The following is an 18,588-nucleotide window of genomic DNA, read 5'->3' as shown; positions in this document are numbered from 1 at the left end:
GACATTCAGCAGGTGTCAGAGGAGGTAAAACTAAGGAGGAGCTAACTCTGTTAAATAACATTAAGCTAACATTAGACGATGATGGCGCTAACTGCGTAGTTCGGCCGGATGCATCATTGTGGGTTTTATCTCAGTTACTGGAAACACTGACATCTTTCTGACTGGAGTCACCTCACTCACATTCCTGATAGTTTCCTACCTTTTGTACCGCCTCATGGTGCCACCTGTCAGTTAGGTGTAGCTTCAGGTGAAGGCGTAGTCCGTTCGAACACATCTCTGACGGCGCTTATTCTCTTTACGCGGTGGACAAACCGTCCAGTAAGCGCAGTACCGCCGCCCAGTGGACTGGAGTTTGACGCAGTGAATTGCAATAAAAAAAACCTCTAAATTCTCAATTAATCTCTGTTCAATAATTAATTGCAAGATTGCAAACTTTCTCAGAAGATTCTCTAAATTAATATTGTGTTTTCCAACATTTAGTACTGATTTAATATTCTCTTCTTTCTCCATCATTCCTGTTGAAGTGCTGTTGACATTTTCTGGTTTATTACAATGTGTACATAGTCAAGAGGGTTGCTTAATTATTATGTTTGTGCAGTTTATTTATTTATTCATTTTTAATTATTATTTGTTTCCTTTTTTTGTGCTGCAACAGCTCAAATTTCTGTGCGATGGAATGAGGAAGAAACAGGAAATAACTGGAACATGATGTGCGTGTGCTTCCCAACAAATTGGCCAGATGGTGGCGCTGTGATTAAAGCCCATAATTTCTATTTTGGAAAGGCAACACCCCTCACAGTCAAGCACAATGTGCTCTACAAAAAAGCCTCCTGGGCCCTAAAAGTCCACCTCCACTCTGATGGATTTTCCACCATTTACGTTTTTTGGGAAAAACAAAATAACTGAGATAAACATTTCTATTTTAACTGAGTCAGCTTGGTTGAAAAACACGGCCGCAGGGCTCAGCAGGAAAATGGCCGTAACTCACTCAAGATCTGTCAACTTGTCAGAACTCTTGGTACACATCTTCAGGCCGTGTCTACGAAAAGGCCTAAAGAAGCGTTTTGAGCCCGACCTATAGGGGGCGCCATACCTCCAAACCAGTGGTCAGAGTTTCTTAATCATCATCTTAGGCTTCAGGAAAAGTAGTTATTTTCTGATATTTTAGAAACCAAACAATTAATAAAAAAATACCTATCATAATAACAGAAATTGAAATAATGATTAGTTCATCATCAGCTCGAGTGGAATAAAAATAACTTTATTTCTTTTCCTTTATTTGTCTATAAATAAATGGATGAGTAAACATGTTATGAAGTTAATGAAGACAAAACTGAAATCTACCCAGTTGGCCATAAAACAAAAAGAGAAATGCTGTTTAATAATCCCTGGATTAAACCTGAGGTCATGAGTCTTGGTGTTCTCCTGGGTTCAGATCTAAGATTCAAATCCACCGTAGAAAAAACTAAAATACGACCATTTATAAACGATGCTGAAAAACTGATTCATGCCTTTATTAATGTATTTACTGACCTCCTACTGCACCAATGAGAGACTTCAGCTCAGTCAAAACTCTGCAGCTCGACTACGAACCAGAACCAAGAGGAGAGACCACATTAGTCCAGTTTTAGCTGCTCTGCACTGGCTTCCTGTAACATTCAGAGCTGATTTTAAGGTCCTCCTCCTTGTACAAAGCCCTGAACGGACCAGGACCGAGCTATCCTGCTCACTCACTGTTTGCCTTCAGGAACACTGTGATGATCTGCTGCTGGTTTGTTGGAGGTTTCCAGCAGCAGAAAGAAAAACAGGGCTGCAGCCTCAAAGCTCTGGAACAAAGAAGCTGCAGATATCAGGAAGCAGCTCGCTGAATATTTATAACAGAGAGCTAAAAACTGATCTCTTCACTTCAGCCTGATACAGGCCTGCTGGTTGTTCTGGATGTATAAGTTTGTCTAAAGGGCCAGCTGACTGTGGGGGACAGGACGGACAGATGGACAGATGGATGAGGGTTTTTCTGTTAATCATTACTAACCTGGATTAGTCCCAGTCTTCTGTAAATATGATGAATGCATCCACGGCTTCATTAGCTCTGCCTTCCCACAGTGCAGCTTTATTAGTCTGAGGCTGCTCTGCTCTCAGGTTTATCAGCAGCTCAGTTTATTCCACTTTTCTCCAGCTTCAGATCAGTGTTTGGACCAAAATGCTGGACGTGATCTTTTTAATCTTTTCCTGGACTTGTGTGAAGGCTGGACTGACAAACAGCGTTTAAAGACCGCGTGCAGAGCCGAGTCACAGTCTTCTGGACAAATGAGCTGCAGTGGACTGTTTTTCTCACATCAGACTGATTTCATTTTCGTCTTCTTTGTCTTTGGCTGACTTGTTTATCGACGTTGATTTCCCGTGACGATGCCGCTGAAACGCAGCAGTGAGAGTTCAGGCAGAGACGGCGTGTTTCTCATCCACTCTCTAACCAAAAGTTTGTGCAGCTCACCGGAAGAAACAGACTTTAACAAGCAGACACATTTTCATCAGGAGGACGATTCTGGCATTAAATCAGGTAGTGAAGCAACTATTCTCGCTCAACTCGATGACACGAGCTGAAGTCTTTAGTTTTATATAAATATTCATCTTATGTCTCATCATCTGCTTTAATCTTCATACAATCTTCACTCTAAGACTTTAAATCTGACTGTTTTTCAGCAGTTGGAGGTCAATTTGGTCAAGTAAAAAAGTAACACAAACTGACCACATGGCAGTGCTACAACCACAGATTTCACCAGACTGACAGATCCTGGACTTTTTTTTGGTTGAACCAGTAAACAGGAGGCTAATTCTTGTAATTAGTACGTGGCTAAAGCGGAAAAATCGGTGAAGAAATAATCAGTCAAATAAATAAATTCAACAAATTCAGTCAGTCTTTACAATCCTGGAAAATATAGAACTAAATCCTCATTTTAGGAGTTTTTCAGCACTTTTAGTTCTGTTCAAAATAAAAAAATTCACAGTTTCTTCTGGTCTTTATACTTGTCAACAAAGTTTTTGACAGATGCATAAAAAGGAAGGTGAATACACTCCATATTCTTAATGTCAGAGCTATGAAATATCACATATTCACTGTATTTTCAGGTTTCAACTCGAACATGTGAAACTTTTCCACACTGATGGATTAAAGGCTTCATCGACGCCGTGTTTGTCCCCGAGTCTCGGAGTCCACTCATGGCTGCGTACAGCTGTGTTAACTGTTAGGGGTGTTAGCTTTCTCCATACACACCTTCACCTTCATTTGTTTTTTAAAAATCCTCTGATGTTGACACCTTTAGAGATTTTATAAAACATTGCTGAGCTGTAGCGATTCACGTTCATCTTTTTACCTTTTATTTTTTGTTTTTGGCCTCATGTTTTCTGTATGCATATTGATATCTGTCACAGTGTGGAAAATCACCACAGTGAGGACTTTCAGGGGGTGTCACACTGGTGGAAACACTGATGGTGAACAGTGTGAGCTCCTGAACATCATATTAACTGATGTATTTCTGTGCTGCTTTTAAATGAGAATTAGTACATTTTTTCTAACTAATTTGCCTTGTTAGATCATCCGGCTGCCTTATTGCGATAAGTTATTGTAGTAATTATTTCCTTAGTTTTCAATATTATAACATAACAGTAATAGTATTCATGTTTTGTCTCCGTCTTTTCTTCTCGTAGCAGTAAGAAAAACTGATTAAATGTTTCCCTTTGAACACGATAGCATTCAAAATGCAGTCACAGTTCATGTCTTTGAACAGCCGTCATGACACTGCAGAAAATCATGGTCCGCTATTTGACTCTTTTAATTCTGCTCATACAATTTATTGTTGTTCACCGGTTAACAATCAAAGTTAAGTGATAATTGAAAGTGAAAATCACTTTGTCAAGGGCAGAAAAATAAATGAAAAGACAAGATAAAACTTTATTGATCCCACGCCGGACAAATTAAATTGTTACAGACAGCAAGAATAAAAAGGAGATACAAAAGGACACAAAATAAAATGAACTATATGTGCACATTAGATAGATAGATAGATAGATAGATAGATAGATAGATAGATAGATATCCCAAGCTGGGAGATTGCAGTGCAGCAGCATTACACACAGTGAAATAAGTGAAAAATTGTGCAATAAGACTATAAAGAACAAATTATACATAATAAAATATCAAAATAGCGAGCAGTAAAAAGATTATATACATAATAATAAAATAGCAAAATAGTAAACAGTAGTAATTAAAAAGTATTGCACACAAAAAAGAATATCTATATACAAGAAGAGCAAACTCTCACTGGCACCATCTTGGAATTAATGAATAGATAAAAGCTGCAGGTCTTACAGGCGAAGCTTGAGGCACGAGAGGCTCAGAAGAAACACCGAAACTGAAATAAATGTAAAAATTAAATGTAAAGTGTTGCATTGAAGATCAGTGCAGTGCAGCATCTGACCTCAGACAGTTTAGCTGAAGTTCCACTTGAGAAGAAGCTGTGATTTAGGCAGTGATATGTTCAGATCAGTATCTACTTAAACCATCCAGAAAAAAAGTCAAGTTATGTGAAGATATTAAGGTTTGGATTCCACTCTAATCTACAATATGTTCTGTAATTATATGTGTTTTTCCCAGAAAGATATAAAGACAAAAGAAGAACTTGTGCTGAGTCATGGTTTTGATCTTTTCTCAACAAACACTTTGCAGAGCAGCAACATGAGACCGAGCACAACACGAAACACCTGTCCCCTCTCCTCCACTACACGCCATTTTTGTCTGTATGTTTTCTTAGAAGCAGAGGACAGTAATGAGACACCGTCCTCTGAGGAAGACCAGGACCTGGCGGACTTTAACCCAGACCTGACCATCAAACAGAGCATCTCGTCCTCCAGGAAGACCATCAGTCAGATCATCAAGGACAAGAAGAAGCAGACACAGCTCACGCTGCAGTGGTAAGAGCAAAGCAAGCAGCACCAGCAACGAGACGGCAAGATCCAGACCGGGGGTGTCGTTTGACGTCACACAAACTTTCCTTCAGGCTTCCTACAGGAAGTCAGAAGAACGATTCAAAGCCTTTCTTCAGTAAAAGTACTAATATCAAATACTCCACTCCACAGTAAAAGTCCTGCAGTCCAACCATTCTGATGTAAAATATCAGCAAAATGTACTTAAAGTACTTAAAGTCAAAGTCCTTATGTAGCAGTAAAATGTTCCTGTCAGTGTTTCTCATCATCTCTGATGTTTGTGGATTAATATTACTGCAGTAGATGTTTCAGGTTGAGCTCATTTGAACTACTTTATATCCTGTTGGCTGGTTTAATCTGCAGCGATGCATCATATTCTATAAGATCATCACATGTTTGTCCTGTGAGAACCTCGTATCTCAGAAAAACAGCCTGTTTTCAGCTCTGTGACGATGCATTTTCAGCTGATCCAAGAGGCTTTTTAAACAGTTTATTTAGCTGAAGGAGGACGAGAATTTTCTCAAGACATGAAGGAAAACTTCATCCTTCAGTTTATCACAAACATTCAACACATCTGGAGATACGAGCTTTTCGTTGGAAAAGAAGGAATCTGCAAAGCAACTAATAACTAAAGCTGTCAGACAAATATAGTGGAGTAAAAAGCACAATATGTGCTTCTGTAGCTGTTGAAAATAAGTAAAGTACAAGTACCTCAAACTCATACTTCAGTACAGCACTTGAGTAAATGTACTAAGTTAGATTCCAGCATTGCGAGAAGTTTGTAGGTGGTGGAAGAGCTACTGAGCAGTCTCAGTTCATAAGAGGAACTTATCAACCTTGCATTATGAAATAACTTTTGGAAGTTTTGGAAACAAAACTTTGGAAAACTCTGCAGGTCATTGTTAACAGTTACAGCAGTTTTAAAGATATTTACAGACTTTTCTTTTTAATTGTAATAAAAATTATTCTTCGGTTTCAAAGTCAAGGATCTTTCAACCAGATTAGTTTCTACTGATTCTTCTACTAAACATTTGTGTTAGTGTTTGTTTTTTCCCTGTAAATATAAAAGGGAGTCTTGTGTTTAATTCAGTGAAACTACAACATTTACTGCATTCAGTGGTCACCTCATACACTCTTATGATAATTGCATGACTGAGTTTCTCTGATGTGTCTCATCAGGCTGGAGGAGAACTACATCGTGTGTGAAGGAGTGTGTCTGCCTCGATGCATCCTCTATGCTCACTACCTGGACTTCTGCAGGAAAGAGAAGCTGGAGCCGGCCTGTGCTGCTACCTTTGGAAAGGTGTGTGTGAGTGTGTGTGTGTGTGTGTTTGCAAAGTCAGAAAACATCTTCATCACTGTCCAAAATATAGTTTTATAAAATCAGCAACACGTATCTACAGACTTTTTATCATCTTAGTTTTACATACAGTAAATGATTGCTGCAGGAGTGTCCTCCTGAATGCCTCTATGGTAGATAGAGTATGATGAAGTGTCCTCTGTGGTGGCTAAATGTGCAAGGAAACATGATAACATGCCGTCTGGGGGTGTCCTTCCAGTGGAGAAACATGATAAAATGTCCTCTCGGATGCCCCTCCAGAGGAGAAAATGTGACAAAGTGCCCTCCGGTGTGTCCTTTTAGTGGAGAAAACATATTGAAATGTCTTCTTGTGTGCCCTTCTGGTGGATAATCTGTAGTTGTCCTGCTGGTGGAGAAAATATGATGAAGTGCCCTTTAAGGTGCCCTTCCAGTAGAGAAAATGTTATGTTATGTGCCTCTAAATGGTTAATAGTTCCCTGTGCGTTTTTATTATAGACATGTAGTAGTTGTACTTCAAATCTGAGTCACAGAATAAAACAGTTTAAATGTCAAATGTGGAGCTCAAACCTCCGTCTGTCTTCACCTCCTCCTCTCATCAGACGATTCGGCAGAAGTTTCCTCTTCTAACAACAAGAAGACTCGGCACCAGAGGACACTCCAAGTAACACGCAAAAACTTCACGTCGTATTTCTGATCATTGTACTTTATGATTATCCTTTAATGTTATTTTCCTGACATCGCACAGATATCATTACTATGGAATCGGCATCAAAGAGAGCAGCGCTTACTATCACTCTGTGTATTCAGGAAAAGGTTTGACCAGGTAACAAAATATTCACCATCAGTTACTTCTGTTTCTTCTTCTTCCTCTACACAAAATCATGAATGTCAAACACAAATCAACATTTATTAATATGAAAAGTCTTTATATTTCAGTATTTACATTTCAAAAGATCAAATCTGTTCTTCTTTGATTGCAGATTTTCAGGGAGCAAACTCAAGAACGAGGTGAGTGAAAACGGTTCATCGCATTTTAACTTAACGCCAGGCTGAAAAGCAGAGCTTTGCTGCCCCCTGTGGTTGAAGGTTTGTAGCGCAGTTCTACTTCGCCCCCCGAAGTGTAGTTTACTGCAGAAAATATTTACAAAAACAAAACTGAAAAAATAAAGTCGACGTATGAAAAATCTGAGTAACGTTAAAGTTGAGTAACCGCTAGCTGCTGCTAACTGTAGCTGCTGTTAGCTAGCTAGCTCAGTTAGCCGCTCAGCTAGCAGTCCTGTTAGCTGACTTAGGGGGTATTAGTGTTGTTCACATTGCTAGCAAATGAACTGGGAGGAGAATGTGTTGAGGCCTGAGACGGGGGCAACACAGAGGCTAATGCTGGCTGGTAGCGTTGCTGGATTGGGCACCAGACCCGGAGCCAGGTGCAACGGAACCAGGCTGGGCCAGGACTGAACACAGCATCTGAGTCCAGCAAAAGCCAGTTTTATGACAGGGATTACAGGACTTAGGTGGTATCACGAGACAGGACGGGCTGCAGCTAGCTGGTTAGCATTGGCCAATGGGAAAGCAAATGCGTGCTAAGACTGAGCATCACTGATAGGTGGTTGGGTGTGGTCAGCAAAACGCTCCCTTGCACCTGTAACCACATCCAGTGGTGATGTCAGAGTCCTGCAGTCCTTCAGCGCTGCATCAGGCTAAGAAGTCCAAACTGGACGTCAGCATAAAGAAGATGTTCAGATGGTGTTTAGCTACTCTTTCAACAAAGTCAACAGTGTGAAGATAAACTAAAAGAAAACAGGCCTGACACTGTCGAATATTTCAGGGAGGTTTCACCAGGAAATATTCTCTGAGCTCTAAAACCGGAACGTTGCTGCCAGACTTCCCCAACGCTCAACATCTCCTGCTGCAGGGAAACGTCTCCAGAGAGAAGGTGGGCCATCAACACTCAGTCAGTCTGAGATGACGCTTTACTGTATATTCTGTGTTTACGGTGAACAAACGAGGAGCTTTGTAGTGTCTGTCTACCAGAGAACAGAAAAAAAACACCTTTAAACCAATAAGTATGTTAAATATGCACATGCATAAAACGGCACATCTGTAACAACATTACTCTGCCTGCAGCTGTTTGATAAGCTGCTTGTCTGTGACTGGTTTCTTCTTCATTGGTCGTCCGCAGGTGGACACTCTGATCATGATGTATAAGACACACTGCCAGTGCATCCTGGACAACGCCATCAACGTCAACTTTGACGAGGTGATAGTTGCTGTCACGTGGGAGCACTTTGTTGTTCGTGTATCACTGAGGGGAGTTAACCGTCCACTCAGACTGACTCAACCCTTCGAATGCTTTGTTTCAGATCCAGAATTTTCTGCTCCATTTTTGGCAGGGAATGCCCGACCACCTGCTGCCGCTGCTGGAGAACCCCGTTATAGTCGACATCTTCTGCGTCTGTGACTCCATTCTCTATAAGGTTGTTATGAAACGCTGTTTTCACTCCTACAGAAGAACAGCAGGAGTGTGGATCGTCTTGAACTCACTCATGTCACGAGTCCCTGCTTTGTTTCTCATGTGTTTGGGACTCGAGGAACAAAGAGCAAAATGTTTTAATATTTTCTCTGATGTGGTATCTTGACTTCTTTCAGTTCATCGTGTGGAAAATTTTGCTCAGCTGTTGCATAAAATCGTCAGCTGATCCTGTTTTGACTCTGTTTTTCTTGTTTGTTCCTCATTCCCTCAGGTTCTAACAGATGTTCTGATTCCTGCCACAATGCAGGAGATGCCTGAGAGGTTTGTTCCTTCAGCTCAGATGTTATGTGGTGTTCGTGGCTCGTGGCCCAATTGTTGAAAAACACGTGCTAAAGTGCGACCTGGGAGCCAAAACGCACACTAAAGTGCCCTCTTGGACACCAAAACACGTGCTAAAGTGCCCTCTTGGACACCAAAACGCGTGCTAAAGTGCCCCCTAGGAGCCAAAACGCGTGCTAAAGTGCCCCCTGGGAGCCAAAACGCGCATTAAAGTGCCCTCTTGGACGCCAAAACGCGTGCTAAAGTGCCCTCTTGGATGCCAAAACGCGCGCTAAAGTGCCCTCTTGGACACCAAAACGCGTGCTAAAGTGCCCCCTGGGAGCCAAAACGCGTGCTAAAGTGCCCCCTGGGAGCCAAAACGCGTGCTAAAGTGCCCTCTTGGACGCCAAAACGCATGCTAAAGTGCCCTCTTGGACGCCAAAACGCATGCTAAAGTGCCCCCTTGGACGCCAAAACGCATGCTCAAGTGAAGTCCTTTTCACCCCTGCCCTTCAAAAAGTCCACTGGTGGGGGCTAAAAACCCACAAAAGACCCTTCCTGCCCTGGAAGATCAACATGACAGCTCAGTCTCCAGAGTAAAATGTTGGCGTTGTACGTTTCTGTAAACTTCTGCTATGTTAAATTTGTACATTTCATATGTATCATGTCAACGTTTGTAGGTGTCAAAGGGCCAAAGCAGCAGCAGTTCGAGCTGTGTTCATGGTGACAGAATTGGGTATTTTAAACCAGAACATGATCTCTTCCTGACCCTAACCAGGTGGTTTTTGTGTCTAAACCCAATCAGACCTGAACAGCACTGTCGCAGCATCAAACTGAAATGTAAAGTTTGAAAGTTTCATGGTGTCCATGGTTTGCAGAAACGTACAGCGGCAACATTAAAGCTGACGGTTGGGTTTGTGGTGGAGTTCTGGACTTCATCCCCATCAGTCATGATGCAGCTGTCGTCACTGTCTTTACTGCAGAGACACAAGCAACGTTTTCATTGACACTGATTCATAATAAGAGATCGATTAATGAACTAACTGGGAGCTGATCTGTACGAATGTTGTTCCTCAGTCTGTTGGCAGATATCCGCAACTTTGCCAAACACTGGGAGCACTGGCTCGCCTCTTCCCTGGAAAACCTCCCAGAATGCCTTGCAGCCAAGAAGCTCCCCATAGCACGCCACTTTGTGTCCTCCCTGAAGAGGCAGACGTCGTTCTTACACCTGGCACAGGTACGACGTTTCCTGAGGAGCAGAGTGGATCACACAGATCCCGGTATGCTGTAAAGTGTTTTTTTCATGTTTCCAGATAGCCCGCCCGGCGCTGTTTGACCAGGCGGTCGTGACCAGCATGGTGCTGGACATCGACAATGTGGATCTCAGCAGCATCAGCTCGCAGCCTCTGCTCAGCGTCAACGCTGCTGGAGACCAGGACCCAGACATCTACTCTGAGTGTGAGTCGGCTGCAGAGCAACAGAAACCACCAGAGCAACAGAAACCAGCTGTTCCTGTTGCTCTAATGAATAAGAATCTCTTGATGTTGACATGAAGGAACTCGTATCTTCTCTTTCCAGATAACTCCATCACCGTCTTTCAGGAGCTGAAGGAGCTGCTGAGGAAGAATGCCACCGTGGAGTCCTTCATCGAGTGGTTGGACTCTGTCGTGGAGCACAAAGTCATCAAGGTAACAGCTGTTGGTTTGCCTGCGCCGTCCTGCGAACGCTCTGCCACCGAACAGTTTGTCTTCTCTGTGTTTTTGTGTCCGATCAGCCCGGAAAGCAGAGCGGCCGATCGGTGAAGAAGCGAGCTCAGGATTTCCTCCTCAGGTGGAGTTTCTTTGGAGCCAGAGTGATGCACAACCTCACACTCAACAACGCCTCCAGCTTTGGTAAGAACACTGTAAAAGTGCTGTACGTTAGTACAAATGTGAGGTACTGGTACTTTACTTGAGTTTTTTTATTTTCGTGCTACTTCTGCTCCACTACAACTTTTTGCTTACAGCTTTAGTTACAAGTTACTTAACAAATTCAGATTTTTGCACACAAAACGTATGAAGAGTTTATGAAATATGTTTCCTGTTATTGTTAGAAATTAAACTTCCAAACAGTTGAAATTATTCAATTAATTGATTACTAGACTGATTTTTATATTGATTATTTTTACAAGTGCTGTGTTTAATATACAGATTTGAAGTACTTGTACTTTACTCGCTACACCTCAGAGAAAAAATGTACTTTTTACTTCAACTGTTAAAATGAGAGCTTTATTTACTAGTTACTTTAAAACAGATGTTTGTAAACACGATGTTTTGTTACAAATTAAACTACCAAATCAAATTTCAAAGTACAAATAATCATTTATTTGATTGATAAAAAATGTTTCTCAGATGTTTGATTTGCTGCTTTTCCTCTGAATGATCTGAATGTGTTTGTAATAATGTGGAGCTTTGGACTAAACAAACACTGTGAAGGCGTCACTTTGGCCTCATCGTCACCACATTTCTCTTAATTTCACAATATTTCCAAACCGAACGATCGATCGATTAATGGAGGAAATAATCAGCAGATTGATCCAGAATGAAAAGAATCATTAGTTCAAATGAAGCTCAACCAGCTCCAACAGTAAAATCCTGCTTTGACATGAACGACTGAGTCACAGTAATCTGATGAGATCAGATCGAACAGGAGAACAGGAGAACAGATAGAACAGGAGAACAGTCACAGGGACGTTTTACTGCACTCAGTACTTTTACTTTAATACTGCAAGTATATTTATAAGTATCCTGACACACTTTTACTGAAGCAAAATTTTCAATTCAGGACTTTAACTACCTTTTACAATGTGGTATTAGTACATTTGATGGAGGACATGGTGTATCTGGTACTAACAAAGCTGATGACTCCACTATCGCAGTTCATCAGACAATATAAAAACACAATTTATAAAAGCTGCACACTGAGACGACATGGTGAGTGTTGTTTGTGAAATTAATAACTGTCAGCAGGCTAATTAATTTTGTGCTCCTTTCTTCTCCATCATTCAGTCTGCAGGATGTGTCGAACACACACACACACACGCACACACACACAGACACAAACACACACACACACACACACACACACACAGAGCTAATACAGGCCAGCTAGGAGCAGATTGCTACAATAGTGCCATAAATTGTAATGGCCAGACTCGCCTTGATTAAACAGTGTTATCTGCAGGTCGTGTGCTCTCTGTTCAAACACATGCACACAGAGAACGTGGACGTGAATAAACACTCACCATTTGGTGGCTCCCTCTCTGAAGTCCTGGTGCAGCTCAAACACACGCCGGTTTCAAACCTGCGACCCTGCAGGTCAAACAGAGAGCGGCTGATCCTAAAGGTCAGGCAGCAGATAAAGAAGCTCAGCTGGAATCAGGTGGTCCGATGTCTCTTTTTAATGTCTGAGAGGTGGAAAGACAACGTGATGTGATTTGCATGTGGACGCCGGCAGGTTCCTTCCACCTGATCAGGATGCTGCTGGACGAATACATCCTGCTGGCTCTGGAGACTCAGTTCAACAACGACAAGGAGCAGGACCTGCAGAACCTGCTGGACAAATACATGAAAAATGCCGGTATGAAGCATCCAAACACTCACACCGAGAGTTCAGCTGCAGACGTACATGAACTCACATCTACAGCAGGCTTTTCTTTCCTTATCAGGGACATAGTGAAGGAAAACCTCACATGAATCCAGTGCTCAGATGTCATAATGTGCTTTACAAAAAGACATAAAACCAAGAGAATGCAAAGATCAGCTTTAAATAAAATAGGAAAGGAGATTCTTCCTCTACATCCTTGTAAATATATCCAAACTGTATGATTTCTATCTAACGTATGGAGCAGGTGGAGAATAAGCAAATATCATGGTGAGAGTAGTTTACATACTGCATAAAAACACATTAAAGCAGCATTAAAAACGCAGTGGAAAAGGAAACAAATTCAATTACAGCAGAATAAAAATCAACAAATATATCTGTGCATTTGTGATGCAGTTATAAATATATAATAGTCATATAAAATTGTTAAAGGGAGTTAAAGTGCGGTTGAGAAAACAAGAAAACGAATTTATTCTCTATTTAAAGTTACTAAAGTTTGTTGTTAATGTTGCTTCGTCACTTTCAGGTGCAAGTAAAGCAGCGTTCATGGCCTCTCCCAGTTCCTGCTTCTTAGCGAATCGCAACAAAGCCGGTGCTGCCCTTGACCAATCGGTGAAGAATGAGTCCGCGGGAGAACACACCTACATGTCTTTGTCCACCGATCAGCAGCAAAGTCTGGAAGCGTGCACCATCATCTACCAGGGGACGGATGCTGCTGGCTTCGCGGTTTCAGGTGAGAGAAAACAAACATAAGGCATCATTTTGTTTTCTGATCAGAGAAAACAAAGCGTGCTCAGCAAACGGTGGATTTTCCCTCGTCGCACATCCAGGTGGTCAGATGGACTTCGCTCAGGGCAGCGGCCCCCTCATGACGCCCCCTATCTCTCCAGCGGCGTTAGTGCACCGAGGCTCAGTCATCAACCAGGGGCCCATGACGGGGAGGCCCCTGACATCTTCCTCTTCTTCCACCACCTGTTCCTCCTCCTCTTCCTCCTGCCTGTCTTCTATAAGCGCCATGACTCAGCCCAGCCCCTGCTCTTCGTACCCAGAGACCCTGTACCCCTGCTTACCTCAGACCAGCTCCAGTTACTTCCCACCAGGCGGCGGCTCCTCAGCCTCAAACTACCAGCCTGCACTCAGGTCAGCTCGTTTAGTGCCGTAAATCCACGACTTCACTGAAACTTAACCAGCTCATAAGATGTTATTCTCTCTTTTCTGCTTTTCTTGTTATATTTTTGGTTCATTTTCTAATTAGTTTGTTACTCGTGAGATGGTAAAATCACAAATTCAGTAGACACATGGTTGTTATAATGTAAATCTTTAAGTGTAAAACTGATTTGAAAAGGACTTTAATCCAAACTTAGACAGATATTCTCCTGAATTCATCTTGAAAAAAACCAAAAATCTAATTTCCATTTGGACCACCAACAAAAATCTGTGTCTAAGAATCTAATAATTCTTCAATAATGTGATTATTCTTGCAGCAGAGAAATGTGGTGTGTGGTGTGCGATCGTGGCCCAGTTTTTGAAAAATGCGCGCTAAAGTGCCCTCTTGGACTCCAAAACGTGTGCTAAAGTGCCCTCTTGGACGCCAAAACGTGCTCTAAAGTGCCCTCTTGGACACCAAAACGCGCTCTAAAGTGCCCCCTGGGAGCCAAAACGCATGTTAAAGTGCCCTCTTGGACACCAAAACGCATGCTAAAGTGCCCCCTGGGAGCCAAAACATGTGCTAAAGTGCCCTCTTGGACTCTAAAACAAGTGCTAAAGTGCCCTCTTGGATGCCAAAACGTCCTCTAAAGTGCCCCCTGGGAGCCAAAACGCGTGTTAAAGTGCCCTCTTGGACACCAAAACGTGTGCTAAAGTGCCCCCTGGGAGCCAAAACGTGTGCTTAAGTGCCCTCTTCAGTGGCGAGGACACGCTATATATGCCCTTTTTTTCCTTTCCGCCCCTGCCCCTTCAAAAAGTCTGTGCACGCCACTGGTTGTAGGTGAACTCCACCTTGACAGAAAAAGAAATTCCAAATTTAATGTTTGCAGTTTCTGGTTTTTGCCATAAAAAAGTCAGAAATCAGAGTATTGAATATTAACATATAAATAACTTTTTATTTAACTGTGACTTTAATGAGCTTTTATTTATTGTCGTTTAAAAACCTGTCAGCCCTGAAGTCCTTGTCCATCCTTGAATCTGAAACATCTGACAGCTAAATAAAAAAGTTTTGTTGTCCTTGTTCAATCTGTTTCAGGCCTCAGACTCAGAACCAGTGTCTGGCCTCGGTCCAGTCTCAGGCCTCATCGCTGGCCTACCATCTCTCCCGCTACCCCCCCTTCAACGACCAACACCCGAATAAAGAGGCGTTCTACCCCCATCATCACCCGTCAGCCCTTCACTCATCCAACAGCACCAACTGCTCCCTGACGCCTTATGGCTCCGCAGCCCGACCCACATCCAGCTACAGTTCAGGCTCAGATCCAGCTCAGGCCGAACAGGGACTGGACGCTCAGACGGCAGCTCAGATTCTGGACTCGGCGGAAGGGTTTGGCTTTGTGGGGGCTGGACTGAACCCAGCAGGCGGCGGGTGTCAGGGACAGACGTACTCTGCTGCAGGACACAGCGGTAAGCCTCAGAATGCGGAAGTAAACCGGATTCTGGTGGATCCCTCAGAACTGGTCAAAATTTCTGTTGCTGTGAATAACTGAGTAAATGTGACCTGATTTCCAACATCGTCAAGTGAAAAATGACAAATTCCTTTAATATTTAAAGAATATTTCAGTCTTTTACACTTTCAAAATAACAAAAAAGTAAAAAGGCCTGAAGCAAAGTTGGTCGCCTTTGGCGACAGTCGCAGCTTCTAAAGGAGAGCCTTTCAGGTCTTATTTGAGGGGTTTTCGCTCATTCTTCCTACAAAAAGCTTCGAGTTCTGTGAGATTCTTGGGCCGTCTTGCATGTTCTGCTCTTTTGAGGTCCATCCACAGATTGTTGATGATGTTTTTAGGTCAGGGACTGTGAGGGCCAATGCAGGACCTTCAGCCTGGTCCTCTTGAGGTCGTCCACTGTGGATTTTGAGGCGTGTTTAGGATCATTATCCTGTCGTGGATCTTTTCATCTGCAGTTTTTTTTTTACAAATAGTGTGATGCTTGATTGCAGAATTTGTTGGTATTTAATTGAATCTTCCTTCTACACCATCCCAAAGCCTGATTGATCCACCATCATGCTGGACAATTGGAGAGGTTTTTCTTTTTCCTCCAAACATAACTTTGATCATTGTGGAAAAAGGCTCTATGCTAACTGCATCTGACACAGGACTTGTTTCCAAAATGCATCCGGCTTGTTTAGATGTTCCTTTGCAAACGTCTGAAGCTGAATCTCGTGGTCAGGATGCAGGAAAGGTTTCCTCTGATGACTCTCCATGAAGCTCAGGTGTTGCCGCTCAGCAGAACAGAGCACCATCACTTCAGAGTCTGCTGAGTCTTCATGGAGGTCTTTTGCAGTCAGACAGGAAGGTTTGATTTGCCTTTCTTATAATCCTACGAGCAGTTCTCTCTGAAGGTTTTCCTGGTCTTCCAGACCTCAGCTTAACCTTCCTGCTAACTGCCATTTCTTTATGACATGACAAACTGAGGAGACACTTTGCTATCTTCTTCTTCCAGCCTTCTCCTGCTCTGCGGACAGCAGTTATTTTAACTTTCAGGCTGCTGCTTAGAGGAGCTCATGGCTGATTGTTGGGACAAGGTTTGAGGAGTCACTTTACACTTAAAAATCCTGTCAAAAGTGCCAAGACACGTTGTGACAGGAGCAACTAAAGACTGGGAAAGATGTGGAACGCTCCAAACACACCTGTTTGGATCATTCCACAGGTAAACAGGTTGATTGGTAACAGGTGATAGCATCATGATCGAAAGGCTCAGTGGTTCACAGTGAGGATGGAGCGAGGTTCAACACTTTGTGAGCACGTGATTGGATAAAGGTGATTAATACCTGGACTCAGGAACACTTCAGGAAACACAGATTGATTGGAAATGACTGATTCTGGTTTTATTGATGTTTTACAGCGTCCAGGCTGTTTTGGAATCGGGTTTGTGTACATGAATCCAAACCGAATAACACCAAACTATTGACAAAGTTCTTGTAAAAACAGGAGCTAAAAGCCAAACTTTCCTCTTGTGGCAGGTTACTATGGCAACAACAGCTACCTGGACAGCCAGCGCATGACATCGCTGGTGGACCAGCACGTGTCCGTCATCAGCACCGTCAGCAGCCTGCGTCCGTTCCCGTCAGCGTACTCCGAAGTCCACGATCCGCTCAACATCCTGGACGAACCAGGGAGGAAAACTGCAGGAGCGTATTTCACTGAGGCTGAAAGTGGAGCAGGTCAGCAATGAGACACAGCTATGACGGGGGTCCGGGGGCGGGGGGCAGATGCTGCTACTTGTTCAGTTAAACAGACTCTTTACTGTAAATCAGCAACATAAAAACTGTGCAGCAGAGTCTGTGGTCTCTGTGGTGCAAGATTTACCTCTGCTAACAGCCACAAAACAACACATTTCAGCTCAGACTGATTCATTCCAACCAATCCTTTCAGAGCAGAGGTCCTCAGGGTTTAGATGAGGTGACATTTGATGGAGAGCCGCAGAGGATGAACCTGTTCCAGGATCTGTGATTGGTCTCATAATGGTGTTTAACATTACATTTTTTGAAATAACACAGATCACTTTTCTTTTTCCTCTGAGGTCCAATGAAGTAGAAGTAGATCCATTTTTCCCGAATCCTCCTTTTCTCCTCAACCAGGCAGTCGCTCGTTGAACTCACCAGTCGCCACGCAACCAGTCGCTTGGTATAAGCTGTCATCGCTAACCTGACAGGCGCTTGTTAGGCCGCAGTTTGACTCAGCCGTGGAGCGAGTAGTGTATTAAATGTAGGTCCTGAAATGGACCACAGGTGATTAAAAATGAATCGAGGGCCACATAACATGTTTCTGAGGGCCACCATTGGCCCACAGGAGCCAGATGTTTCCCTCAGGTGTTGGTGGAGACCAAACACAGAGCTAAAAGAGAGAGAATATCAGACTGACATTCATCAGATGGACACAGACAAACTCTTAATGAATGATGATGAAGCTTCGTAACTTAGTTTAATAAGCAACATATCAGTATGTTAATATTGTTTCTGCTGCCCCCAAGTGGCCAAGTGGCCGAAAAGTCTTTGCAGGTTGAATTTTGTCATCACATTAATGAGTAAAGGCCAACAACAGTACCAGAAACCCAGAAATGCATCATGCAGTGTTGTAAAGTAATGAAGTCTTCTTGGTTTTTGTCGTCAGATCACTCCCTGCCCTCGTCAGGATCCGCTCCCTGCATGTTCGGAGTTCCCCCTTCGTTCTCCTCGCAGGAGGCGCTGCTCGCTCAGCAGCGGGTGCCGTCGTCCTCAGAGGTGCAGGACCTGGTGTCTTCGCTGCCTCCCATCAACACTGTCTTCATGGGAGCAGGAGGAGTACAATGACCTGGGAGACTTCTACTGGAGAGGTTTGGAGACCGGAGGAACCCAGATCCAGAGCGAACTGTATGAATGCGCCAACGCTGTGAGGAGATCTGATAAACTCACCTCACATCCAAACTGTCAGGTACAGTCTGAAGCTTAGGAAGAAGTCCGGACTCTCCTGCATACAGAGATATATGTGCCAGCAGCATTATTATTCTAAACCAGATAAAGAGGAGCAAAGACAAGATATTTATTTCTATTAAAATGTTCATTATTACTTTAAAACATGTAAACTATGACTCTGATGCAGATATTTATCAAATATCCACAACTGTATTTTCCGGTCGGCGTTTCGCTTTTGTTCCTTGATGAGGACTTCCA

The 18,588-nt window shown here is 42.9% G+C and overlaps 1 protein-coding gene across 1 annotated transcript; it reads left to right on the top strand.

The window, feature by feature from the left end:
* The first annotated feature begins 2,406 nt into the window (after nucleotides 1–2,406).
* On the top strand, nucleotides 2,407–18,228 carry rfx6 (regulatory factor X, 6). The gene is made up of 20 exons (XM_041959285.1): nucleotides 2,407–2,557; nucleotides 4,809–4,968; nucleotides 6,160–6,283; nucleotides 6,901–6,962; nucleotides 7,047–7,124; nucleotides 7,282–7,309; nucleotides 8,127–8,234; nucleotides 8,481–8,558; nucleotides 8,662–8,775; nucleotides 9,043–9,092; nucleotides 10,167–10,326; nucleotides 10,403–10,547; nucleotides 10,668–10,777; nucleotides 10,864–10,981; nucleotides 12,585–12,707; nucleotides 13,258–13,464; nucleotides 13,562–13,871; nucleotides 14,974–15,344; nucleotides 16,900–17,100; nucleotides 18,050–18,228. The coding sequence occupies exons 1-20, from the start codon at nucleotides 2,407–2,409 to the stop codon at nucleotides 18,226–18,228; spliced, it is 2,877 nt and encodes a 958-aa protein (XP_041815219.1).
* Nucleotides 18,229–18,588: the final 360 nt, after the last annotated feature.

Source organism: Chelmon rostratus, chromosome 18 (genome assembly GCF_017976325.1).
Source record: "Chelmon rostratus isolate fCheRos1 chromosome 18, fCheRos1.pri, whole genome shotgun sequence".
Taxonomy (NCBI): Eukaryota; Metazoa; Chordata; class Actinopteri; order Chaetodontiformes; family Chaetodontidae; genus Chelmon; species Chelmon rostratus.
This window is presented reverse-complemented; position numbering and strand designations above follow the sequence as displayed.